General features: G+C 52.0%; 10 protein-coding genes across 10 annotated transcripts; 5 read left to right on the top strand and 5 right to left on the bottom strand.

The window, feature by feature from the left end:
- Positions 1-291: 291 nt before the first annotated feature.
- Positions 292-1,416, top strand: LTS14_006457 (uncharacterized protein; the record flags this gene model as incomplete). The annotated part of the gene is made up of 3 exons (XM_064839153.1): positions 292-816; positions 866-1,255; positions 1,309-1,416. The coding sequence occupies 3 exons, from the start codon at positions 292-294 to the stop codon at positions 1,414-1,416; spliced, it is 1,023 nt and encodes a 340-aa protein (XP_064693401.1).
- A 443-nt stretch (positions 1,417-1,859) lies between these two features.
- LTS14_006458 (uncharacterized protein) lies at positions 1,860-2,853 on the top strand (the record flags this gene model as incomplete). The annotated part of the gene is made up of 2 exons (XM_064839154.1): positions 1,860-2,122; positions 2,175-2,853. 2 exons carry the CDS (start codon positions 1,860-1,862, stop codon positions 2,851-2,853), a joined length of 942 nt encoding a protein of 313 aa, XP_064693402.1.
- A 616-nt stretch (positions 2,854-3,469) lies between these two features.
- Positions 3,470-5,067, top strand: LTS14_006459 (uncharacterized protein; the record flags this gene model as incomplete). Its single annotated transcript, XM_064839155.1, has 3 exons — positions 3,470-3,573; positions 3,639-4,174; positions 4,229-5,067. 3 exons carry the CDS (start codon positions 3,470-3,472, stop codon positions 5,065-5,067), a joined length of 1,479 nt encoding a protein of 492 aa, XP_064693403.1.
- A 2,626-nt stretch (positions 5,068-7,693) lies between these two features.
- Positions 7,694-8,665, bottom strand: LTS14_006460 (uncharacterized protein; the record flags this gene model as incomplete). Its single annotated transcript, XM_064839156.1, has 1 exon — positions 7,694-8,665. One exon carries the CDS (start codon positions 8,663-8,665, stop codon positions 7,694-7,696), a length of 972 nt encoding a protein of 323 aa, XP_064693404.1.
- Positions 8,666-10,346: 1,681 nt separating this feature from the next.
- On the bottom strand, positions 10,347-11,728 carry LTS14_006461 (uncharacterized protein; the record flags this gene model as incomplete). The annotated part of the gene is made up of 2 exons (XM_064839157.1): positions 10,347-11,305; positions 11,353-11,728. 2 exons carry the CDS (start codon positions 11,726-11,728, stop codon positions 10,347-10,349), a joined length of 1,335 nt encoding a protein of 444 aa, XP_064693405.1.
- Positions 11,729-12,035: 307 nt separating this feature from the next.
- On the bottom strand, positions 12,036-13,437 carry RAI1 (decapping endonuclease targeting mRNA; the record flags this gene model as incomplete). The annotated part of the gene is made up of 2 exons (XM_064839158.1): positions 12,036-12,685; positions 13,050-13,437. 2 exons carry the CDS (start codon positions 13,435-13,437, stop codon positions 12,036-12,038), a joined length of 1,038 nt encoding a protein of 345 aa, XP_064693406.1.
- A 550-nt stretch (positions 13,438-13,987) lies between these two features.
- On the top strand, positions 13,988-15,109 carry SIS1_1 (Molecular chaperone (DnaJ superfamily); the record flags this gene model as incomplete). Its single annotated transcript, XM_064839159.1, has 1 exon — positions 13,988-15,109. One exon carries the CDS (start codon positions 13,988-13,990, stop codon positions 15,107-15,109), a length of 1,122 nt encoding a protein of 373 aa, XP_064693407.1.
- Positions 15,110-15,801: 692 nt separating this feature from the next.
- LTS14_006464 (uncharacterized protein) lies at positions 15,802-16,677 on the bottom strand (the record flags this gene model as incomplete). The annotated part of the gene is made up of 1 exon (XM_064839160.1): positions 15,802-16,677. One exon carries the CDS (start codon positions 16,675-16,677, stop codon positions 15,802-15,804), a length of 876 nt encoding a protein of 291 aa, XP_064693408.1.
- Positions 16,678-19,670: 2,993 nt separating this feature from the next.
- On the bottom strand, positions 19,671-20,048 carry LTS14_006465 (uncharacterized protein; the record flags this gene model as incomplete). Its single annotated transcript, XM_064839161.1, has 1 exon — positions 19,671-20,048. One exon carries the CDS (start codon positions 20,046-20,048, stop codon positions 19,671-19,673), a length of 378 nt encoding a protein of 125 aa, XP_064693409.1.
- A 917-nt stretch (positions 20,049-20,965) lies between these two features.
- Positions 20,966-24,315, top strand: LTS14_006466 (uncharacterized protein; the record flags this gene model as incomplete). The annotated part of the gene is made up of 6 exons (XM_064839162.1): positions 20,966-21,091; positions 21,140-21,800; positions 21,856-21,979; positions 22,038-22,146; positions 22,201-24,013; positions 24,086-24,315. 6 exons carry the CDS (start codon positions 20,966-20,968, stop codon positions 24,313-24,315), a joined length of 3,063 nt encoding a protein of 1,020 aa, XP_064693410.1.
- Between the last annotated feature and the right edge of the window lie 873 nt (positions 24,316-25,188).

Here is a 25,188-nt window from a genome sequence, read left to right on the forward strand (position 1 = left end):
GCAACCCGGAGTCGATTTCGTCACGAAGACCGAGATTTATGAGCACGATTCGCCCTTGTTCGCGTACAGCTCATCCGGTTAGATAAGGAAAGCAGTCGCGGGATAGCTATAGCCTTATAGCTCGGTATGCCGACCTAGGCGGTCTGGCTAAATAGCGCTCCACGATGATCAACTCTACCACGGATGATGACGCTCCGCATCGCTTACCTGCAGGAGTACACATATAGATAGCCAAGCAAACTGTTGTAGATTGCCAATCCAACGATTCGGTACAATAAATGTCAGTTCAAGATGCCATACATTGACAGTGACATCCCTGCCCTTACAGAGGAGCAGAAGCAATTCTGGCTCGAGCATGGCTATATCAAGATTCCACAATGCTTCTCGCGGGAGAAGTCTGACGCTTTCACATCTACTGTCTGGACACGACTAGGTGCCGATCCAAATGACAAGTCTACATGGCCGCCGGACAAGATGAACATGCCCGGCCACTCTGCCGTCTCGGCCAAGGAATTTGCGCCTAAGGCTTGGGCGGCGATGTGTGAACTGGTGGGTGGCGAGGAGAAGGTGTCGGATTGGTGTCGAGACTGGAAGGACGGGTGGATAGTGAATCTTGGCAAACCGGAGTTCAAGCCTGAAGACCCGCTGGAGTTTCGGACGTTGGACAACTGGCATAACGACGGTGACTGGTTTACCCACTTTCTAGACAGTCCTGAGCAGGCTCTCTTGGTCATCCCGCTGTTCTCGGATATCAAGCCGAAGGGTGGCGGCACCGTGTTGTGTACGGATGGGATCAAACTGGTTGCCGAGCGGCTGGTAAGTACGGTAATGTGGTGCTAGCGTAATCGATCTTGACAAAGCTTAGTACGACCACCCACAAGGCATGACGCCGTTCCTGATGCCTCGAGGTAGTCCAGATATTCCCAAGACCAACCCAGAACGCCGGAGGATTTGGCGAGAGTGGGCTACGAATCCAGCCAAAACTCGCGATGCGAGCTTCGTCGAGGCCACAGGTGAGATTGGAGATGTCTACATTCTCCATCCATTCATGCTGCACTCTGCCTCTCGTAATCTGCGACGCGATATCCGCATCATCACGAATCCGCCAGTGTCGCTCAAAGAGCCGTTTAATTATGATGGCAAGAATCCAAGTTTGGTCGAGAAGAAGACACTTCGAGATCTAGGTCATCCTGAAGGCATTCCAGACTGGAAGATCACCGAACCACGAGAGAGAATCATTCCTGATCGTGTTAGAGTGAGTTCGATTCGCATTCTGTTGAGATATTAGGCCAGCTAACCACCTCACAGGAGCAGATGGCGATGAAGCAGAAGGAGCTGGAGAGGTTGAAGGCACAAGGCGTTGCCTTGAACAGCGTTGACGGAGCCAAGGAGCATACCTCTTACTACCCGTCGTAAAATGTCACGAAGTATTCTCGTACAGCCTGTGCCTTGATGACAAGAGATTTGCGAGTGAACGCTAGATCGTGGCCGGAAGAAGTCTCTGCCGCCCAGACGAAAGCCGCCCACGTCTTCCGATCGTCGCTTCATGCAACCCACTGCGGGGACGAGACGAAGCCTTGCCTCTACCCTTTGGATGGCAACGGAATCATTGCGATTTGATCACATGTACGTGTGAGCCGCGTGCTGTGCCGAACGTCATGGCCGATCGAAGTGCCGTTCGACGCGTTGTACTGTAGTAATGGTGAGCTTTTAAGGTCGCAATGCCTGCTGTCGTGATCACTTATTACTCTTGTCTACCATCCGTTCTATCGTAACACTATCTACCGTCATCCAAAATCGAATCCTCACAAGATTACGACAAGTTGATAAGCAAGACCAAGCCATATACCACCGCTACCATGCCTCAAGGCGAGAAGAACTACGATCCTCAATTCACCCAGCATGTCATCGACACTTGCGGACCCAACACTAGCCCTCGCATGAAGACCATCTTCGCTGCGGCAATGAAACATTTACACAACTTTGCTAGAGAAATCGATCTTACACCCGAAGAATGGTTAGCGGGCGTCCAGTTCTTCAACGAGACTGGCAAGATCTGGGCAGAGTCCGAGGGCAAGAGAAATGAGATGCACAGATTGTCCGACATTGTTGGCCTAGAATCGTGAGTATATCTGCAACTGACGACCGGGGGAACCTCAGCTAACAGCATCCAGCCTTGTCACAGAAATCGCAAATTACGTTCAAACCGACAACCCCGACTACTCACCAACCTCCGCCGCCATCCTCGGTCCCTTCTGGTCACCAAACGCACCATGGAGGACACTCGGCGACTCGATCATTCAAGACCCACACGAGGGAACAGTCACATACATGCACGGCATTATTCGGGACTTGAAGACACAAAAGCCAATTCCTAATGTGACTTTCGACATGTGGCAAGCAAGCAGCAATGGCAAATACGACTTCCAAGACCCAGACAGCCAGTCCGACAACAACCTCCGCGGCAAGTACAAGACGGATGAGAATGGCGAGTATAAGCTGTACTGCTTACGACCGACTGCCTACTCTCTACCTCAAGATGGGCCCTCGTGGCAACTCCTGCAGGCGCTCGATAGACATCCCATGCGACCAGCACATATTCACTTAATGGTCACCCACGACGACTACAAGCCTGTCATCACCCAGATCTACCCCAAAGACGACCCATGGCTTGCGACAGATACTGTTTTCGCCGTGAAGGATGATTTGGTGGTTGACTTTGTGCCGATCAAGGATACACCGGCGGGTATGAGTGAGCACAAGGGACCGGGTGGCAGGGCTACAAGAGAGTTGCAGCTGGATATCACATTGGCGCCGAAGGGTATGGCTGCTCACTCTGGGCCGAAGTTGTAAACGATCTGGTGAGGATTGTGTAAATATGGGCTGGCTTGAACATTTGAATTTAGCGTAACTACATCTTGAGCTACCATCAGGGATCTTTTCGGCTCAATAAAGCCAGGAATCGCTTCTACACCGCTTGCTATTGTGGTCTATCATCGTCAGTCAAACAATGTCTGCCCAGAAATTCATCAAGCGCTTCAAGCTTTGCTCGGCCTGAACTCGCCGAAGTACAAGCACTCCGGAGAAGCAGAAGTTACAAGCGGCAGTTGAAAGAAAAGACTGTTCCCACATCTTGCCTAGACCGTTCGCTTGCACTCCGCTATGACTGAAGAAGATAGGTACCCGCTCGACCCCGCCGTAAATTCTGAGCAGAGCTCATTTCCACTACTGCAGGTCACCGACCACGGGACCATACCAAGGGCAATACCAGGCACTGATAGGAACTGCCTTTTGGCGTGGGACCGCTCGCCGGCCATGTGCGATTGGCGCCACGCGCAGGTAGGGTAGCAGTGGGTCCATGTTATTCCATCGTATCTGATTAATCTTATTGCTGTCTTCGACTTCTGATCATCTTCCATTCACCTAACCCAACGTCGGAGTCTGCTATCCTGCTGCCACGACCGCCATCATGAGGACTACCACAGCAGTAGCAGCGCTCAGTGCAGCTCTACCTGTCGCCTATGCGCAGACTGAGAACAATGAGACTGTCCTTGGTGTCTACATGTTCCACCGGTATGCAGTCCATGTCAGGAGCTCACTTCACGAAGCATAAACTAATGAGGTAATTCTCGATACAGCCATGGCGATCGTACCGCGAAGATGACACCTCCTGCGAACCTCACAGATCTTGGATACCAAGAAGTCTATACATCGGGCCAGTACTACCGCAATCGATACATCTCCAGCAATGCTGCATACAAGATCAATGGCGTCAACGCGGATCTGGTCAAGCAGTCTCAGATCGCTGTATCAGCACCGGCCGATACCGTTCTCCAGAATAGCGCCGAGGGCTTCCTTCAAGCACTCTACCCTCCCGTGGGCACCAACCTCGATACCGAGACATTGAAGAATGGCACAGTGATAACTTCGCCCATGAATGGCTACCAGCTCATCCCGATCTCGCTTGTAACTTCTGGCAGTGGCAGCGAGGATAACAGCTGGCTACAGAGCGCATCTGGCTGTGCGAAGGCCACCATTTCCTCGAACAACTACTTCACCAGTGCGGAGTATATGAACTACTTGAACAGCACCGAAGGCTTCTATCAGACCATTGCACCCACTATTAACGGCACATATAACAGCAGCCAGAGCAGCTTCAAGAATGCCTACACCAGTAAGTCTGACCGAGCACTCTGTCGTATGGAGAAGTTGCTAACGCTTCTTACAGTCTACGACCTGATCAACGTCGCCGAGATCCACAACGCCTCCTTCGACCCAACCGACATTATCACCGATGAAGTTTTCTATCAACTCCGTACCCTCGCCGACGCGCACGAGTGGGGTTTGGCATACAACAGCAGCGACAACATGCGAGCCATCAGCGGTATGGTTCTCGGAGCAGAAGTCGTCCAATACCTGAACGGCACAATCACTGGTGCAGGCAAGCAGAAGATCAGCATCCAGTTCGGCGCCTACGGCAGCTTTGCATCTTTCTTCGGCCTCGCCATCCCAGACATCGATACCGTGGCTCCGGAACTCAAGGGCGTAGCTGATTATGCTTCCGCTTTGACCTTCGAGATGTTCACCAACTCCAGCACGGCTGTCAGCAGCTCGAGCTACCCCAGCACTGATGAGATCTTCGTCCGCACGATGTTCCATAACGGTACTACGAGCAATATCTCCGAGCCGACTGTTTACCCGCTCTTCGGTAGCGGCCAGGATGTGCTTAGCTGGAACGACTTCACGAATGGTATGAATAAGTTTGCCGTGGGTACTACGAAGGAGTGGTGCTCGGCCTGTGGTAATACTACTGGAACCTGCGCTGCTTACCAGGCTACTGGCACTAGCGGTGGAAGCTCTTCCAGCTCATCGCCATCTGCGTCTGCGAAGTCTGGAAATGGATTGAGCCCGGCTGTTAATGGTGTGATTGGCGCTATGGTTACGCTGGCTATTGTGCTTGGATTGGAGGCGCTGATTTTGTTGGTTGGTGGATATAAGATCGTGAGCAAGAAGAGCTTGGCGCAGGGTGCCACGCATGTCGGTGATAACGGTGCGGCGAAGGCGTAAATGTAGATGAAATGTGATGGACATGAGTAACGTGCGATGTAACAAATGAAGAACCAAAACCTCCGAGGTTCACTTCCAAGCACATTAGTTATGGGAACGCTTTGGAAGGTGACTGAAACTTGAGGGATGCTTGCTGAACACCTTAAGGAGCGCGACAAACAAGTTTCTGCAGGATATCAGTGGAATCTGCTTTCACAGAGTTGGCCCACAAGGACATGGCAGAGTACCATGGCCCCTCACGTCCATCGTGACCAGCCCTTTGCTGCAATTGAGAGTCTAGGTGCGTGAGTCACAGTGGCAGTAGACGATCGTATCGATGTGTAGGACGACGATATCCCTCGTGATACACAACCTGGGCTGCAGATCAAAGATACTCATCCTCATCCATATCGTCGTAGACCCAGTGATCTCGTACCGCGACCCTCTCAACTTCCGTGCTGGCTTGACATGTGTCTTGATGCTTTCCTTAGCAGCTTCGTAGTTGTCGCAAGATACCCAACCTTCTGGACCTAAGTTAGTAATTCCTTGGAAGCTTCCAGCTGTTCGACCGCCTTGCGCTCAAGTTCATCTAGGCGAAGACATTCGTGCTCTTCTTCCTCTGTGAAGCTGATTGGGCATGGGAAACTGGGCGAAGCGGCTATCTGATGCCATTGCTGCTTTATGAATATCAAACTTGACTTTAGTGGAATGAGATCGCCTTGCCAGGGAGCACCGGACAGTTGATAGATCTTGCGCGTACCGATTGAGAAGGGGCGAGATAGCGCTTCAAAGTGCAGATGGTTGTTTGTAACCGTCTCTCTCATATAGAAGTAATGAAGTTGCTGCCTGCGGAAAACTTCGATCTGCTCTGACCTCTCTTCTTCTGTCAAGTTTGAAGCCTCACTCGGTAATTGAGGCAGATCCAAAGACCTCGAAAACGTATCCATGGAGTTATCCAGGTCCTCTGGGATGCTAGAGTGTAAGCACAGAGGAAGAAGTATACAGTTCTGCCAGTCGATGAGCGACGTGATCTCGTAGTCTTCCGAAACGAAGATGTTGCTCGGTCGCAAATCGGGATGTCTCAAGACTGGTCGCGCAAGCACGCTTTTGCTCCGTGGCGTCAAGTGCTTCGAGATCTGCAGATACTTTTGCATGCTATCACGATGGGCTGATGGTGATTGCTTCTCTAGATGGAAAGTCTCCCGGCGCGTACGACCAAACGGAAGTAGTGGTCAACCATAGTGCTCTAAATAATGGATCTCCTTAGTCGCACCAGCATTCAACACGGCCCCTGTCTTGGTATCTTGCCTATGTCAGCGCGATGACCAACAGCTTGAGAAGTACTCTACTTACAAGGACCGCGATCAATATGAGGTCCACTCCTTTCACCATGCCACAATTCGAGACTTGTGCTAGGACCAACGCACAATGAGTCCAACCTGCCGTCATAATCAGAGTCCACTGCTATAGTCTTGACACCTGCAGGCAAGTCTCGGGCAAAGTATAGGCTCCCACTGGCTGGAAGACGCAGGTTGAATATGCGAGCTTCTATATCGACCAGGCTTGTGACAATGCGAAGCCGATCTTGCTCGCCCATCTCAAACCATGAGCTACCAAGATTTTCGCCAGGGCTGAACTCCATGAGGATGTATTTTGTCTCGGCCGGGTTATCCGCCAATGCTGAGTAACCGTACACTTCTGGAACTGGTATGCCTTCCGAACGAAGATAGATCAATGTTGCTGCCTCACTGGCCACGACTAAATGTGTGGGTTCTGTGGCCGGGTAGGGGATGCGGACGACGAGTTTGAAACCGGTACGAAACTGAATGACGAAGGCCTGATGGGATGCTCCTTCGCCTAGTTATTCGAAGGAAAGGATGTCTTTGACCGTCCTCGACACTGCCGTCGCAGCGAGACGCCGCAATTCAAAGACATTGAATCCTCGTTCCCGTTCTGCCAAGCGTTATTGCTCATTGTATCTTGCCGACGGTCAATATTCGGGACGATGAGTGTCAGCTGTAGCCTCATATCCATCGACCTGACGTATATTTGAACAGTGCACAATCCTTTGAACTACCTGTCTGTGAAGGAGACAGAGGCGAAGCTCTTGCCTTCGTTACGAACCTCGCAGGGTTTTGTGATCTAGAGGCCCAGTAACCTGCTCTCCATGTGTGAAGGCGATGCAGCATAGGTTATGACTTTCTTGTCGACAATATTGTGTAGCTAGCAGCACAGGAATCAGGATATCTGGTGAGCAAGACTACGGAGCACTGAAAAGCGATTAGTGATTTTCTTGCGTATGGAAGAAGTCGGCCTCCTTGGTCTGCGATTTCCTGTGCTTCGCGACTCAAGAGCCTTGCTGACGTTGCAAACTAACGAAACACCGCGCATGCATGCAGGAGCTCAGCCTTGCTAATCCCTACGGCAGCTGTGATAGGAATGCTGTCCCCTTAGCCATTTCCTGTATTTCTCGTCGATGGTGATGAGCAAGATCTGTTCCATATTTTTTCGAAGCTCGAAAGTCTTTTTGAACTCATGCTAACGTGGTTGATTTGTCCATGATGGTAGTACAGAGCGGCAGCCCGATAGATCTTTGGAAGCGCGCCATTGGTTTCCTTTCGCCGAGCACGATCAATACCGCACAGTATCACCCTAGGCATGGCAGAAACGTTGCTCCGGGAACCTTGCAAGTCAAAACCTTCGCGACCTTGAGTTGCTTTGTAGCCTTCTCCGCTCGCGCTGCCTGCTGCTGCTCTCTCTCGACCTTGAGTTGCTTTGCCGCCTTCTTCGCTTGCGCCGCCTGCTGCTCTCTCTCGACCTTTAGTTGCTTTGCTGCCTTCTTCGCTCGCGCTGCCTGCTGCTCTCTCTCGACCTTGAGTTGCTTTGCTGCCTTCTTCGCTCGCGCTGTCTGCTGCTCTCCCGCAACCTGGGCTCGCCCGGCCGCCCTAACCTGCTGCGCACTCTCCTGTTGTCCGTCTCTATATACGGTGTCAAGAGAAACCGAGTGCTCTGAATTGTGTAGAGGCGTCATATTCTCCAATTCCACTATTACTTCTGATCGCCTTAATTTAGCACGCTGGACGAACCTTTTCACCATATCCTTGATGGTGATGCATTCCAAGAAGCTATGCCATTCCGAAGAACGATTCTCAGGCCATGTCTGATAACGAAAGCTCGCAGCACCCGAAAATTTTGGATGCACATACTCGATTTGTATTGTATGTCGATCGCTCTCAATTCCTTTGAGTATCGGCTCTTCAATTTCGCGGAAACTTGAGTCTTCGCGCGTGCTGTAGACATTCGGCGGTGCATTTGTGAGTACGATGGCATACCTGTTTTGGCAAGCCTGTTGTGCAAATATCCAGGATGCGCCTTTCATATATTTGGACCACGCCTTCTTAGACTTTCGAGACTTTGGCCTGCCTTGACTGCCTTTGGCATATAATGAACCCATAGCAATAGTGAGCGTCTTTAGGTCGTTTCTACGGGCCCAATCCTGAGCGAGCTGTTGAGATATGCCGGTCCAGAAGACGAGTGCAGAATCATGGCGAAGGGAGATCTCGAAAACCTGATTCAATTGATCTATCTCGTTCTGGCAAAGGTAGTCTGAAAGATCCATGATCACTTCGCTAAGGCCTTGTATCTGACAGTTGCGCCCAATGTCTACTGGCTGTTTTCAGGACGAGAGACCACAAGGTAGAAGCTTCCTAGGCGACAGGTCGTCACTAAATAGGAGCGCATACGTACGTACTTAGACGTTCGGGAAGGGTGTTGTCGATCGAGTCCCGTAATCTCGAATATCTTCTACCGGAGTGTCCATGAATTGGAAGGATGCCCTGATCAAGCCTCTTAGAAATCCCGAAACATTTCGCCACAGCAATCACGTGGTATGCTTTGCATCGGGATGCTTTACGCTTAGTGATGGACGATGATAGTTGCGACTTCGCTGCGGTGCATAGACACGCGTAAGGTCAAAGTCAGCAGTGATTCATCATTTCCGGGAGGGTGGGGGGTGCATGCTGAGTGGGAAGAGGCTTGATGTTGAAGCCTACGACTATGAATTAACTTGGGTACGCTATGGCTAGGAACCGAGTTTCCACGAAGTCATTCTCATCCAGACTCTGAAGCAGTATCCTTAGATCGAGCTTCTAAGCGGCTCATTCACATAATATTATACAAGCTTAGAGCCACAGTTGTCACCGCGCGGGGTATCCAAGGTAAAGGTCGACTGGGGACTATAACCATGATGACAAGCCTGAATGCCCGATGTTGTCGGATATAAAGAGTGTCGACGTTGCGCAGGCTTGTATGACTCCATGGAAAATAAAGCAGAAGCTATGTCTCGACATGGCAAGCTCAATGGATCCTGGCTGCGCCTCGATCTCGAAGTGGTATCCGCGAAGGCGATAATCCATTGTTCGTGCTGGTGCAATCACTCTGTTTGTCCACTCTGTCTTGTCGAGCGCTCTACCAGAATGGATGTATGGTGGCCATTTACAGCACATCGGTATAGTAGAGACGTGCTTCGGAACAGATAAGCAATGGTCATCCGCCCAGGATCTGTGGGTGTACCAAAGACTTGGTTCACAAATTGTCTGACAATCAAGGCATGGTCGAAAGCCTTGCAACAGCAGATGTTGTTTATCGGTGCCGGTGATTTAGCGTCTCATGGCGACTGACTTCGGCGATAGATACAATTGTGCGCAAAATGACTGTCGCATGCTAAGACCAAAAGTAAGGAAAGTGTAGTATCCTCGGGGAGCGCTTAAGGAGCGCCTATACCTAAAATATCTAATTATCGTCCTAATAAAGCCTTAAATAGAGTAAGGATTATAATAATAGTTAAGTTAAAGGTATTATTACTTTTAGTACGCGTTAAAACGCGGCGTAAGGAGCCTTAGGTAGCTTCCTAGGTATAGGCGCTCCTCGAGGATACTATAACTTTAGGTCTTAGCATGCGACAGTCATTTTGCGCACAATTGTACGTTGGTTAGGATTTGAGTTTCGACCACCAGGTAACTTTGTCCCTGTCAAGGCTATTCAGGGTCTGGTCTTAGGCATGAACCTCACCTTGCTTTCATCTGGTTGTTTCACGCTCCATATTCATCAAATAGCCAGTTATCTACGTTACGATCAATATCATCATTAACCACTGGCTTCAGCTACTTCCGCATGTGGCTAAATAAGCACGATGACAGTCCCTCAGTGGAGGGAGAGTGCAGCTTCTCTTACACGCAATTGAAAACCTGCGAATGCTGTCCCACGTCTCCTTCGACGATCGCTCAATCGCTCTGCCGTAGCTAACCGGATAAGCCAGTACTATCAAGCCTCATCGCAGCTCCGACGTCTCGATTTCCAGCATTGTCATTCCAATCCTTCTTCTTCAACGACACGAAACTATGGCCATCACTCCATTCGGAGAGTCTTGAAACGGTGCTGTCTTCCTCTCTGACACCAGGCACTCTGAGTATAGAAGCCGTGCTAACGTAGCTTCCTTGTGCCGCTCGCCAGAGATCCTCCATCGAGATCTCCTCCGCGCGGAAGCGGCGGGATTCGAAAAAACTGTTGACTAACTGCTGAAGCCGCACTCGTAGATATCCCGCGTAGACCGGCTGTGCGCTACCTCGCGACGCTCTGCCCGAGGAGTCGTCAGCGGATGATTGAAAATCTGGATCGACAGCCCATATCCAGACGTAATCTGCACGGCTTGCTCGGGTGGGTATTAGTGTGCTCGCCGATGCTTTGTCTATGACCAGAAAGACATTTCTCTGTATGCCATCAACTAAACCGGGCTGCAGCATGTTTTGGTAGGAATACTTGCCTGAACCCGGAGGCCGGTCTCGGGCCTCTCGAAAGTCTTGTCGTAGCAGTTCGAGCTTGCCGGGTGATGATTCGTCGCCGTGGCTTTGCTTGACGTCCTCTTCAGATCCAGGCCCTTCGGCTACAGCCATTGTTGGCCAAGGGAGATATTGCATCGTCCATTGTGCAGACAGTAGAGGCCCGCAACCAATGGCAAGTTTTCCACCGAACAGCAGCGCGTCCTGTCGACCGAAATATTCTTCGCGATCCTCGGGCGTAGGGGTGGCAGCTGGATCCATGTATGCAGCATATCCCCAGGAACGCTCTCCACGTTCCTCGTCCCATAGCCGTCGTACCCAGCCTTGTGCTTTAGAATGTTCCTCATCTCGCGCAGTGGCACGCTCTTGCTTCCAGCCTGCCATTCTTCGCCGCCACTCCTCCATAGCAGCTTCTGCTATTGCTGTTTCCTCATCACTCTCGCACAGCTTCAGTCGCGCCGCTTTCAACCCATCAGTGGTTTGGCGCCGTGATCCTCGGACACGGCCAACAAAGCACTTTCACCGTTGTCGCGGATGGCCTCCTCAGCCAACGACACGTCGGACCAATAGCGAGCTTTGAGTATCTTTATTTCTCCGTCTGTGAGTGCGTCTGGTGCATTGACGGCCTTGCGGAGCAGCTCTGCTTTGCTCGACGACGTCACCGCAGCGATGTTCTCCTGCTGCTGGTTGGCCGGTGGGAGGTCGAGCACGCCAAGTTGGATTTCTGGTGCGAGGTACGTGGCATTGCCTCCGGAATAAAGTACCTGTATAGCGTCCACAACTTCCCAAGGACCCGGTGTCAGCCCTCGCTGTACACGGATGAAGCCTCTGACGAGCTCTTCCATCGCTGGACCCTGAGGCCGGCGGAAGCAGGCGCAATGACGCTATTCCACAACTTATTAATGCTCGAAAGCTTGGTCACAAGTTGCGTGATCACGTGATTGAATGGGGATGCGGACGAATGGGAAGGCACGCAAGAGCATTGCCTCCGGCGACGACACGGAGAAGCCCATCTTCCGATATCGAAATTCATTTCGTTTCGTTCCCGTAGTGTGGGGTCGCCAAGCCACAAGAGCTTCAAAGACAAAGGACCATTGCTGCGATTATTGGCTTCGATGTGACCGAGATAACTGATCCGTCGAAGTACTGCGACTACCCAAGCGCAGCAGAAATCTCCAGTGCTCTCAGCTTCTCCCGGTGCTCCTTGAAACCCGCCTTCAATATCTCGCCAGTCCCCGTCTCAGCCACTTTGACGATTTCGATAGCAGGGACATTCTTCGCCCGCCTGATCCGCCACACCCCATCTCCAACCACTGTCTGCTTCAGCATCTCTAGAAATGCTGCGCTTAAGTTGATACAGATGTTGCCATCCCAGGAATGAATACCCCGCTTGACTTGCGAGGGTATACGCTGCGTGTCCAGTTCCTCTATCCGTGTCAGATGTCCATCCTGCGTGCGATACCCGACCATGATTTTGGGTACGCCGAGTAAGAATGATTGAGCCCAGTATTTGAGCAACTTCCGTTCGTAGTTCGCGGGTCCTCGAGGAGTATTGAAGTTGGGTTCCGCAGAAGTCTTGAGCTCGACCCAAGGGATGGGAGTATCTGAATTCTCCGGCTTCTCACCCAAGACTGCGTCGACTTCGCCTGCGAGGATCAAGCTGGTTGTGCCGATACTGGTGCGTGCTATGCTGCAGTACTGGGCGTGGTTGCTGACGACTTTTGATTCCCGGCACTCGATTTCCTCGCGTGTGCAATCCGCCCATGGCTTTGGGAGGACGGAGAGGATTTCGAAGTGGTAGCCTGGATGTCATCAGTACAGACCAGTAAGGTAGATCGAGGCTTGCCAACCCCAATACTGCATCATCTCCTGTGAAGCCTCGCCACGCCGTGGCTGTTGCGTCTTCTTGCCGAGTCTTTCGGCTGCCTTGTATGCATGATTTTCCTCGATGAAGCTGCTTCACGTGAGTAAACGGCAACCTGACCTAGCTGAGGAATGTCTTACATTGTACCCTTCATAAAGTCAGCCTCAAGTAATTTATGTGCTGGTTGGGAGCGTGCGCACCTGGTAACAGGTGGCGTCCATTTCGAAATCTCCGAAACGATCTTCGAAGGCGGCGGTCAGGATCTGGACATAACTATCAGACTACGCTCACAATAGTCATACATGGGATGCCTGCCTTGGTCATCATGCCCCGATATGTGACGATATCTGCTTTGACACGGACATCTCGCAGCTCGCATTCGCCAGATTGCACCTTCTCCAGCAGGCGTTCTTCATACAATTGCAATGTGTCGAGCAAGCCGTCGAGATGCTCGTCGATCGAATCATCTCGCTTCCTGAATGTCGCGAAACCTGTTGAGAGATCCGGACGTGTATCGGAGGTTCCAGGAGCACCGAATGTAGGCGGGTAATAGTACGAGAGGGACTCCGCAGAAAGTGGTTTCAATACATGATCGTCGTCGTAGGAGAAGTAACCAAATTCTCGTGGCCGTTTGATGGATGTGGAATTGCCTGCGAATTGCTCAAGCCTGGAGAAGTTGAATGTGGCCATTGCAGGCGGTCATGATTCGTCGAGGGGCCTACTTTCCATTCATTCTTAAGTGCCAGATTGTGATTGTGGTATGTTGATGAGAAGTGCTCGCACGGAGCGGCGTCGCGACCGACGCGTATCGTGTGGTGCACGGACCTTGTACGTCATCGCCGCTTTGGGAAGTCGCCACAAAAGTCTCGGGACAAGTGAATGACAGTGAATCGGATGTATGGCTGAATTAGACCAGGCAGCTCGGAGCCGAAGCTCACGAGGCTGTGTCATTGGAGTCGCTATCTGGCTTGAGCACATACAAGGAGCATCTGGCTATATTCGTGGTCGACGACAATGTCTCGTAACCCCGAGCTTCTTCCAGATGGTTTCGTTGCTTATAGAAGCTACGCGCATGTTCCACGATATGTGTGGGGAAATGGAACAACCGCAGCAACAAGCCTGATTTCCATGACTTACCATGCCCAACTATTATGTCTCCACACTCTTCAGTCTCACCTACATATCCCTACTCCTACCAACCATTAACCATTGACCATTGACACCCCACGATTTTTCAACAATGGTATCCGACACCAAACTCTACGACCGCCTCGGCGTCTCTTCCTCCGCTAGCGCCGATGACATCAAAAAGGCCTACCGCAAGAATGCTCTGAAGAACCACCCAGACAAGAACCCAGCCGGAGCGGAAAAGTTCAAGGAAGCGAGTGAAGCATACGAGATCCTTTCCGACCCGGAGAAACGACGGAACTACGATAATTATGGCTACGACTTTATTACTGGCAAGGCTGGGCCAGCCCCGTCAGCAGAGGACATGGGAGGGAATCCCTTCGCAGGAGGTGCTGCGGGAGGAATGCCCGGTGGATTCGGGTTCGGTGGACAGTCTGGAGGAACGAGAACGGCACATTTCAGTTTCGGTGGGGGTGGAGGTAGTGGAGGTTTCGGCGGCTTCAGCGACCCAAACGATATCTTCCGCGAGTTCATGAGAGGAGGTGGTGCATCCATGGGTGGTGGAGTCGGAGACGACGACGACATCTTCTCCGCCTTCACGAACGGCGGCCTAGGAGGAATGGGAGGAGGAGGCAAACCCCGCACATCGCGAACATCCTCCGGTTTCACTGCCGCAAGGAGACGAGAACCGGAAGTCGAAACCACAGTCGTTGAGAAACCGCTCCAACTCTCCCTCGAAGACATCTTCGCCGGCACGACGAAGAAGCTCAAAGTCCAACGGAAAACCTACGACTCCTCAACCGGCAAACAAGCCGTCGAGGACAAAATCCTCTCCGTCCCTGTAAAACGCGGCCTCAAAGCCGGTTCCAAGATAAAATATCCCGATATGGGCGACCAAGTCGAAGGCGGCACTCAAGATCTCCATTTCATCATCAAAGAAAAAGACCACCCGCTCTTCACGCGAGATGGTGACGACTTGAAACATTTTGCTGAAATCGATCTGAAGGAGGCGCTGACGGGATGGAAGAGGACGGTGAGCACGATCGATGGGAAACAAGTTAGTGTTTCGAGTTCCGGGCCTACGCAACCGACGTTCGAGGAGAGGTTCCCGCAGTTGGGCATGCCGAAGAGTAAGACGCCGGAGAAGAGGGGGGATCTGGTTGTGGGGGTGAGGATCAAGTATCCCGCTTCCTTGACCGCGGCGCAGAAGCAGAAACTGAGGGAGATTTTGTAGATGGTGCTTTGATGGTTGGGAATGGGAATGGTATGAGTATGATAACGTTACGTGAAATGAGGTTCATGGTTTTCACGAAGCGATGGTGCTGGAAAGGAGTCTCTAGGGCGTTTTCTGTTTGATGGGTCTGTTGAAGGGTTTGTTTGCATATCAAGTGCTGATTGCATTGCATGGCCTGGTGGAAATGCTGCATTTGTCTCATCGGGTCTAGATAGTCGGATTATAAACCGTATCCAGAACGCCGTGCCTTCCCGCTCATTCATCGTCTTATGCCTAGAATCTCTGCTGTACCGGGGCCCTAGATGCGTTTTCTTGGCTCCTGCCTGGTCTCTAACAGCTGTTTGCGACCTAGGGGGCCGTGAAGTCGTGAGGGCGTCCACGTCGTGTCGATATTGCTAACAGGGAGTGGGTCATGTCAACCATGAAATTCCTATTACGATAAACTTTTACGAGACTGGTGGGTGCCTTGGCCGCGGATAGCATGGCTGTAATGATGGATTGCATGATGCTGATACATGCGTCGTTGTGGCCAAATGCTCACGGCATGTGTGATGTCGGCGCTGATGCCGATGATGGAAGCCTCACTCCACTTCACCTCCTTGACAGGCTTGCAGAACTCTGCTATCAGGTCTGCAGAATCGTGCCTATCGCGCCATCCGCTCTTGATCCTAGCAGTGCCGTGTCCACTCTCCTCACATCTGCACCGTCGCTTTGAAGTTGATCGCACATCGCACCGCTTCACGCTCATCGTACAACTCTCGTGGCGCGAGCGAGCATGATCGATGTTTCCCCATGACGCGGATCGCAGCATCCACGATCTGCCCGACAGTAATCCCTCCCTCTGATCGCAGAGTCTCCAAAGGATGAGGAGGCCACTGGCCAGTCAATATCGGATCCGCGTTCTCCGGTCTACAGCAATTCGTCCAGACATCCATAGACTTTGGCGGAGGTTGACAGATCAGTACTTTTCGACTGCGAGAGCCAAAATGGAGGTGTTTCGCTGAATCGGCTGATAAGGTGGTGATGGAGAATTGGACTGTCCAGGCTTCGGGCGCTCGATCTCGGACGTACTGCCTTACGGGTTTGATGTCGATGGCGAAGGGCCAGTATTGCACGATTGGTATACAGGGAAGTCCGGACTCGGGAAGGAGCCCCATACGGCGTAGTGTTGGAGGACTCGCGAGTGCGGTGTCACGGAAGATCTTCGAGGCACACATGGCTACCAGCAGTCGTCTTGGCTTGAGAAAGAGTAGGATGAGTTCGAGAAGCTCGAATGTGCCGAAAACCTGTTTGGCTAGAGTGGCTGCTCGGGTTGTTTGGCCATAGACAGATGGGATAAGGTCGGCCAGCTGCGTGACGAGTTTGGCGTAGGCGTCGTTGTCTTCGCGGAGACCTTGGATGATAAGGCCAAGGTCGGAATGGGTACTTCGTTGCTCGAGGATTGAGAGGCGTTCCATGTTTCTTCGGCGGACTGCTGAGATTGTGTTGACTTGATGGCTGAGGTGGCGGCGTTCGAGGGTGGACAGGCTAGCCAGCCCGATGCTCGGAAGGTCGGTTTGACACGCCATGGCTGTTGACATTGCTAATGCGGTATGCATAAGTGTGAGATACGGTGTCACTGCCGTCAGTCGTGACCGTTGAATAAATTATACCATACAGGACACAAGAGGAGAGGAAGGAAATACGTTCCCAGCGCACAGAGTGCGCGACTTCTCACCATCACGACCTCTGACCACCAAGCGCCCTCATCTACAGTAGCGTCGGTGGTGTTTTTGCAATTGTCAAGGTCATCCTTACGCGAAGCACGCGAAGCACTGGTGAAGTCCTTCGTGTAAAGAGCAGGGATCGGTGAGAAGGCCGTGATATGGTGAATCTCGGGTGAGATCGGTTGGAGCGGAAGTCAGGTTTTGTCGGAAACTCACCACAAGCCATCCTAGTCTGTATTGTTCCAATCCTCTGTTGTCTTTCCAGTCATTGGTTGGCGTGCAAGGACCTGGTGAGGCGAATGGTGTGGTTCCATGATGTCTGTAGAATGTGTACAACTGCAAGGTACACTCTTCAAGTGGTAAGAGGCTCGCAACGTTTCACTTGTTGCGGGCTATGAGGGAATGTATGATACGTTATAGTGCCACCGGTATGGTCTTAACAACGGTATACTGTGATAAGATGAGATAAGGAGATAAGAAAGTATTAGTAGATGTGTTACGTAATGATGCAGACCGTAGGATGCGCGGAAATTAGCACGAAGCGGGAGCGCGGGTGTATCACTTGAGTTGCGCTAGAGAAAATAAACCATTTGTCGCCATAACGTTTTAACGAGAGGACCCCTAATCAGCGAAGAGCGGACCGGACCGGGCCAGCAAGCTGGCCTTGGTCCGCATTCACGTTCCTCAATTCACTCATTCATCTTCTCATCTACTCCCCCAGATGTATCAATTCCATACCGGGAAGCTGTACGTGACCTTGACGCATCCGATGATCAGCTGGTGTGGGAACCATCGAACGCAGTAGCCGGCAAGCGTCACACCTACTACCCACTACGAATAGTGTCATACCGATCGGGTGAGCACCTTCGATGACTGTCCATAACATTGCAAAGTCATGGAGTACCTCAGATCCGTACTGCAATGCATGGGCCTCGCAAGCACATCAATGGACGCGCGAAAACATTCCAATCGGACCACGCCGGCTCAGTCGAGGCTGAGTAGCCTGCCCAACGAGCTACTGAACCACATCACCGAGTACCTTTCTGCCAGCGATACAGCCTCGCTGTCCGTCTGCGACCACGACTTCTGGGGCGCCTTTGGCTCAGCTTCTCGAACCTCACTCCTCGCAGACCCGCAGGAAACTTCTCGATTCCTGCGACGACTGTAGGAGATCTGCCATCGCTGTTTTACTGCTACACTTGCCACAAACTACACTCCAAGCTCCTAATCAAGCCACCTGGGCTCCCTTCGACAGCTTCGACATTGCAGCGCGTTTTGAGAGAAGCGCCGCTCGACTGCTTCAATACACATTTCTGCAGTCCCCGTTTCCTCGTCACCTTCAAACACGTACAGGTCGCCATGATGCAGCATCGGCTTGGGGATGAAAGCCCAGGCTTGGACGTCCAAGCGCTCGCCTTCAGCGAAGTGCAGTCTTCTCGGGATTTCTGCGTGACGACTGCACTCTCCGTAGAGCCGATGGTCTTTGCTGACGCCTTATCCCTACGCATACAGCAGTGGACGGTTTTCGAGGCTGGGAGCGGTGACCATGTGGACACTGCCCGTAACATGAGCATTTGCTCTCATGTCAGCTATATCAACCCAGGAGACCACCTGTCAAGTCTCTATCGATGCACGCTAGAACATTCCATCCCAGATCCAGACTGCAACACGTGTCATGACCTACTACAGTGCGATACTTGCAACATAGTGTTTCGGGTTGATAATGGCGCGGTGCATGGCTTAGCAGCACTGGTAGTCACAAAGTGGCTCAGTCTAGGGAGGTGTGAGACGCCAGAGGAGCCTCAATGGCGGCGATATCGTTTTGATATTGATTCCAAGGCACACTTGACCAAGGTCGATCCACTGAACAATGTTCAACGTGACTTCGCAGATGCCGAGACGACTTCACAAGCATGCCTCACACTTCGGAATGAGACAAAGCTTGAGCAGCAGCTACAACTTTCGGGTGAAGCCAAGTTTGGTAGAGTTGTAGTCTTGGAGGTGAGCTTAGCTACAATCTTGGCACAAATGACTCGACAGCAGGGACTCCAATGGAATCTCGCCTGCTTTTCATGACGTTGTCTGATTTAGGTCAACCGCCCTATCAGATCGTGGGACTTGTGGTGCAGACGTGAGTCACGTCGTGCTGACGGTCTCCCCAAAGGCCAGGGAACAGGGTGTATGGAAAGTAGGAGCAATCCTGGAATCGTATACAACATCAACACCACGCTGTGCCACACCTGCCAATAGAGATGGGTCTCGAGTCGCCAGTATTGACACGCGTGAAATGGAGCCAGAACCGCCCCTCACTTCGAATCCGCCAGGAACATCGTTCTCGCGACCTCCAGTTTACGTGTTACACACCGCGACCTGATCACAATATCTGCCGGCCACTCTTACGATATCGTGGCGCGGGAAAGTACACAGACCCCCTGCCTTTGGTCGCCCACATTGGTACTTTTCATGATCGTGCTGTGAAGTTGCGTGGTCTACGAAAAATTATTGAGACCACCACATCGCTATCTGTAATCAGCCTGGAGATCCCATGATGCATCCACGACTGCCACCATCACTTTCATGGACATTCACGCCACCGTGCGAGTAAGCAAATGTAAGATTGGAGTGAGGACGCGGTCCGAAGATGTGGAACAGTTTTACAGACGTTCATCACTATGTACTGGTGAGCATATCTTAGCTTCGCTACCGATGCAGCTACTAGTCGCCAGCACTGCGTAGAAGTGCATGCTCTTCGCTGGCGTACTGCGGGTGCCGGTAACAAGCACCACACAGCACCTCAACCCTCATGGAGGAGAGGGATCCGTTCTTTGCCTGCTTGACGGATCTGTGTGACTCATCTAAGTCTGCCCAACATCATCACAACCTCTCGGAAGAGGAGCTCTGTGGACAGTGAGAAGCTCGGCATAGCCTTGCTCAAGTAGAACCGTCATCTTCTTTGTTTCTTCGAGCTGTGCCTTGGCAGCATCATTGGCCTCTTGACGGATTTTGGCAAGTACCGAAACGAGGTTCAGAAGGAGAGTGTGATCCTCTTCAGTCGGCGCCATTTTAGTGGTAGTGCCCGGAGGCGGACCCCCGTGGGAGGAGACCTGGTCCGCTGGATGTGAATTGCTCGCTTTGGTTGGAGGTGGCCGATGATAGGCGATCACGAAGACAATCACAAGCAGAAACTTGCCTGCCAGACTCGCCGATGCTATCGATACCATTTTCTCGGACATCTTTGTTATTGTGTAACAGGATGTTGACGTTCGCCTGGGAAAACAAGGGTGAGGAGAGGAGAAGGGGGGTGGAGGCGAGGAAACTTTTCAAGGAGCCTGAAGCACGGTGACGCAAAAACATGTGGAGATCACCATGGCACTGCTACGGAGAAAGTTGCCATGACTGTGTATGTTAATTGACCGACAAGTGCAACCGTTAGCTTTGGCCGGTGCGAGCCTTCAGGGTAAACCGGATCATCTTATGTCAATTCATACCTTCAATCTGGAAGACAAGCAAGAGATATAGACGACCGGTTGGAGACTCGAAGTCGTGATGCTGCAGGATAAAGTGCAGCGGCTTCCGACTTTAGTGATGCAGCTCTAGTTTACGTCCTTTAGCATTGGATTCTATTCTAAGCCTCGTCACCAGTCCAAGTCGGAGCTCATCCAAGCCGCAGCCAGGTCCAGTGCCAGACCCAGTCGATAGAACTTGTCAACAATCCGCATAGATGTAGGGAGGACCACTTCGTCCGCCCCTCACTCGGTTCGGGTCTGTCCTTGCGGTGCCGCAGGCAGCGCCGATCTTGTCAAAGTCCTCTTCCGTCAGCGCAACATCTTCAACCAGTGCGTCTTCCGCGGAAACAATTACGACGGCTCGCTCCACCCCCGGTTGCTCGTTCTGCAATGGAGGGGGTAGCCTACTTAGTCTAAATATTTCTCCGTCAGAGTGCTGTCGCTTGCGGTGATGACGGGACTTCCAGGAATGGACCGGAGCGAGTCGAATTCACTGCGAAGTCCCCGCTTTCCTTCACTTCCTCCACATCGGGAGTCTGAAGAGGCTATGTGCCCCAGTTCTCTACTTCAATGTGTGGTCGCGGTGCCTCTTTTACAAGCGCTCCTTCGGTAGCCGAATGTGTGGCTGCCGGTAGACGTCCACCATGGTCCTTTTCAAGCAAATTCAGATTCTGTTGCTGTTGCTCTTCTCTTTGAACATTGCAGCTCTGCCAGGTCGAGAGCTGAGTGGTATTATCCGATCCGATAAAAGAGAACTGCTCCAGGATTTAGTACGACAAGATGTTCGATCTGGTTAAGCCTTTGACTGACGGCTGCAGGTAACGTGGGATGAGCACTCTCTGTTTGTCCATGGGGAACGGATCTTCTTCTATTCTGGCGAATTCCACCCATTCAGGCTCCCAAGTCCCCCTCTCTGGCGAGATGTCTTCCAAAAGGTTCGAGCTCTAGGATACAATGGCGTGTCTTTCTACGTCGATTGGGCACTCCTGGAGGGTAATCCTGGGCACTTTACGGCACAGGGAGTCTTTGCATTCGAGCCATTCTTCGAGGCGGCAACTGAAGCAGGAATTTATCTACTCGCTCGTCCTGGGCCGTACGTAAATGCCGAAATCTCTGGTGGTGGATTTCCTGGCTGGCTGGCCCGCAATCCGGCTATTTTGAGGACGAACGAGTCGGCATACATTGACGCCACACATACCTACGTCTCAAATATCGGCGCCATCATTGCTAAGGCTCAGATCACCAACGGTGGTCCGATCATCCTGTTCCAGCCCGAAAACGAGTATACGTATGGCGCCACCAACGTCCTCTTTCCGGACATTGGGTATCAAGAAACAGTGTTGCAGCAGTACAGGGACGCAGGGGTTGTGGTCCCTTTCATCAATAACGAAGCTTGGTACAAAGCAGCCTTGTGGGTGCCTGGGACTACAGGAGGTGTTGATATATACGCTCATGACTTGTATCCGATGAGTTTCGACTGTAAGGAATCTTGCTCGTCGAGCCAATGCCTGCTGGTTGCTGATAGAACGTTTAGGTTCGCAGCCGTCTAACTGGTCTTCCGCCCAAATATATGGAGACCTCCGTACAGCTCATCTTGACATCAGTCCAAACACGCCTTTCGCCATTGCCGAATTTCAAGGCGGCGCGCCTGAGTACTGGTGAGGATCTTCGTGTCAAGTCTGAGCCAACATGTTCATGATCTGACTTCAAAAAAAGGGGTGGTACGCTTTATGATCAATGCGCTGCATTGGTTGGCCCAGAAGCCGAGCGTGTATTTCAGAAGAACAACTTCGCGGCTGGAATGACCATCTTCAACATTTACATGGTTAGCTTGGTAAACTCTGTCGCTCCCTTTCGGCATTACACTGACATTAGCCAGACGTATGGAGGCACCAACTGGGGAAATCTGGGACAGCCCGGTGGGCCCACCTCGTACGATTACGGTGCAGCCATCAAAGAGGATCGCACAGTCTGGCGCGAAAAGTACAGTGAAGCAAAGCTGGAAGCGCAATTCTTCGCAGTTTCGCCGGCTTATCTCACCGCAAATGCTGCTAACTCGACCGAGGCCGGTATAGTCAGCAGTACGGACGTGGTAGCCACTCCGCTCTACGGCAACAAGACGAATTTCTACGTGGTGCGACACGCGGATTTCAAGTCTTCTGCGGCTACCATGTATAATCTCACGGCGAAAACGAGTATTGGGGTCGTCACCATTCCTCGACTGGGCGGCTCGTTAATGCTTAACGGGAGGGATTCAAAGATTCATGTGACTGACTACGACGTTGGGGGAATCAACCTGATCTACTCCAGTGCTGAGGTTTTCACCTGGCAGAAGAGCGGCTCAAAGTCCGTGCTCGTACTTTACGGTGGTGCTGGCGAGACACATGAGTTCGCGGTGTCTTCTTCGCTGGGTGGTATTACTTCCGTCGAAGGCACTGACGTCGAGCATGAGAGAGTGAACGGCACGACCATTGTCAACTTCCAAGTCGGGCCGGCCAGGCGCGTCATACACTTTGGTAAGAAGCTTGACGTCTACCTCCTATGGCGCAACGATGCATACAACTACTGGGTGCCGTACGCCGGGTCACCTACCGCCACAAGCAACACTGAGGGATATGCCAAACCTTCTCTGATCGTAGCAGGCGGCTACCTGCTTCGCCACGCTTCCATTACGAGTAGCTGTATCTCGCTTTACGGAGACATAAATGCCACGACGACTTTCGAGATCATTGCGGGCCACCCTGCAGGAAGGCCCGAAGTTCTGTTCAATGACGAGGCCGTTGCAAATGTAAAGTATGCAAACGGCCGCATCTCTGCCACGGTACCGTTCATCGTACCTGCAATTAGCGTGCCGGACTTCTCCAACCTCGAGTGGCACTACTTGGACACACTGCCAGAAATTAAGCCCGATTACGATGACTCGAAATGGAATGTTGCGAATCTCACCAAGACGTACAATACGTTATTGAATAGCACGACTCCCACCTCGCTGTTCTCCCAGGATTACGGTTACGAAGTGGGGACTCTGCTCTACCGAGGGCATTTCACCGCGACTGGTGCGGAATCGACCTTTAATGTCTCCACTCAAGGTGGAGGCGGTTATGCGCATGCAATATGGCTATCCTCGCCACGAGGCGGCTTCGGGTCGAAATTTTTGGGTGCCTACGTCGGCTATGGAGGTTCCGCAGATAACCAAACTGTAATCCTCCCTCCCTTGGATAAGGGCAAGCGCTACACATTTACCATCGTCATCGAGCACATGGGCTCTGAGGGCAACTGGACGCCCGGACTCGATCTCTTGAAAACGCCTCGCGGCATTTTGAACTATACTCTTTCTGGGCACCCGGCGTCGGACGTCTCCTGGAAGCTCACGGGTAACCTTGGCGGCGAGCAATACCAGGACCAAACCCGTGGTCCTCTGAACGAAGGTGGACTATACGCTGAACGTCAAGGCTACCACCAGCCCCATCCGCCAACCTCTATACCCCAATGGAAGGTTGCTTCGCCCCTCACTGGCATCTCGTCCGCAGGAATCGGGTTCTATACGACAAGCTTCAATCTAAACGTACCCGTGGGCTACGATGTCCCCATGAGCTTTGTGTTCAACCAGACTGCATCTTCGGATAGCATTCCCAACTCACACTACTACCGTTGCCAGCTGTATGTCAACGGGTATCAGTTTGGTATCTACAGTACGTTTAAAACACTCAGCACTAATGACTCAAGCCTCGTCCTCAAAGCAATAGCTAACGAAACAATCGCAGTCAACAACCTCGGCCCCCAGACGGCCTTTCCCGTGCCACAAGGCGTTCTGAACTACCAGGGTGAGAACACGGTTGCGCTGACGCTATGGGCTCTCGAAGCGCAGGGGGCGCACGTTAGCAGCTTCGCCCTGCAGGTTAATGATGTGGTGCAGTCAACGGGTTACTTTGACCTGAGCCCTGCTCTGTACCCGCCGCAACCGGCGTGGCAGAAGCGTGTCGGGGCTTACTGAGGGGAGGTGTGCCGAAGAAGGCAAGGTCGTTGATATAGGGAGTAGCTAGCGCTCAATAACGAAATTCCTGGGGATCCCGATAATCCCACGATCACCGATCAAAACCCACCGTTGCCAATACCTTGTCGTGTCCGAGTATCACCTGCGCCCAAACGAGGTCGTCATGGAACGCCTTTTTAGTTATCATAGTACGAAGGATATCGTAGCCATTTAGTGGGCCTAGGATTGGTTCGAATAAATTAGGGGTCGCAAACACAGCCTTGGCTGTATGACACACCGTCGTTTGTCCAAGATGATCGCCAAGTCTCGTCCTTATGGCATCCAGCACTCGTGTCTCGCTGGTGCGACGTTCCGTACGGACCAGATCCATGATCACTTCGGGACTCGTGCAGTGATCAATTAGAGAATATGGTCCTGAAGCCATTTTTGTTACTTTGTTGATGGAGATCGTGTCACAGAGACATGAATCCGAGCAATTGAGCTGTCGGCTTGTCGGTCTCCTCGGTGCCAACGATATATGGGTATTGGCTGCTCACTTGCACGGCTCTGTTAACTGCTACTCTGCTTCGCAACACACTACACAATCCCGCTAAAGTATGCAAAGATAAATAGGGAGTGAAATGATCCCAACATACAGCAGCGCCGCACATGTCGAGTCAAGCAAACGTGCCACCAACGGGCGTACTCATCAGCTTACCGAACGACGTCCTGGAGCGAATACTCAGGAACGAAACGCTCGGCGCACTTGATCTTATCAGAGCATCGGGTACTTGCTCTGCTCCGAGAGCAGTGACGCATAGCACGCTCCTTCAGCGAACACGGCTCTGGATCTTGAGCAGTGTGAAGGGGATACTCGACATAGAGCAATTGAGC

Source organism: Recurvomyces mirabilis (assembly GCF_035927965.1).
Source record: "Recurvomyces mirabilis strain CCFEE 5264 chromosome Unknown scaffold_16, whole genome shotgun sequence".
Taxonomy (NCBI): domain Eukaryota; kingdom Fungi; phylum Ascomycota; class Dothideomycetes; order Mycosphaerellales; family Teratosphaeriaceae; genus Recurvomyces; species Recurvomyces mirabilis.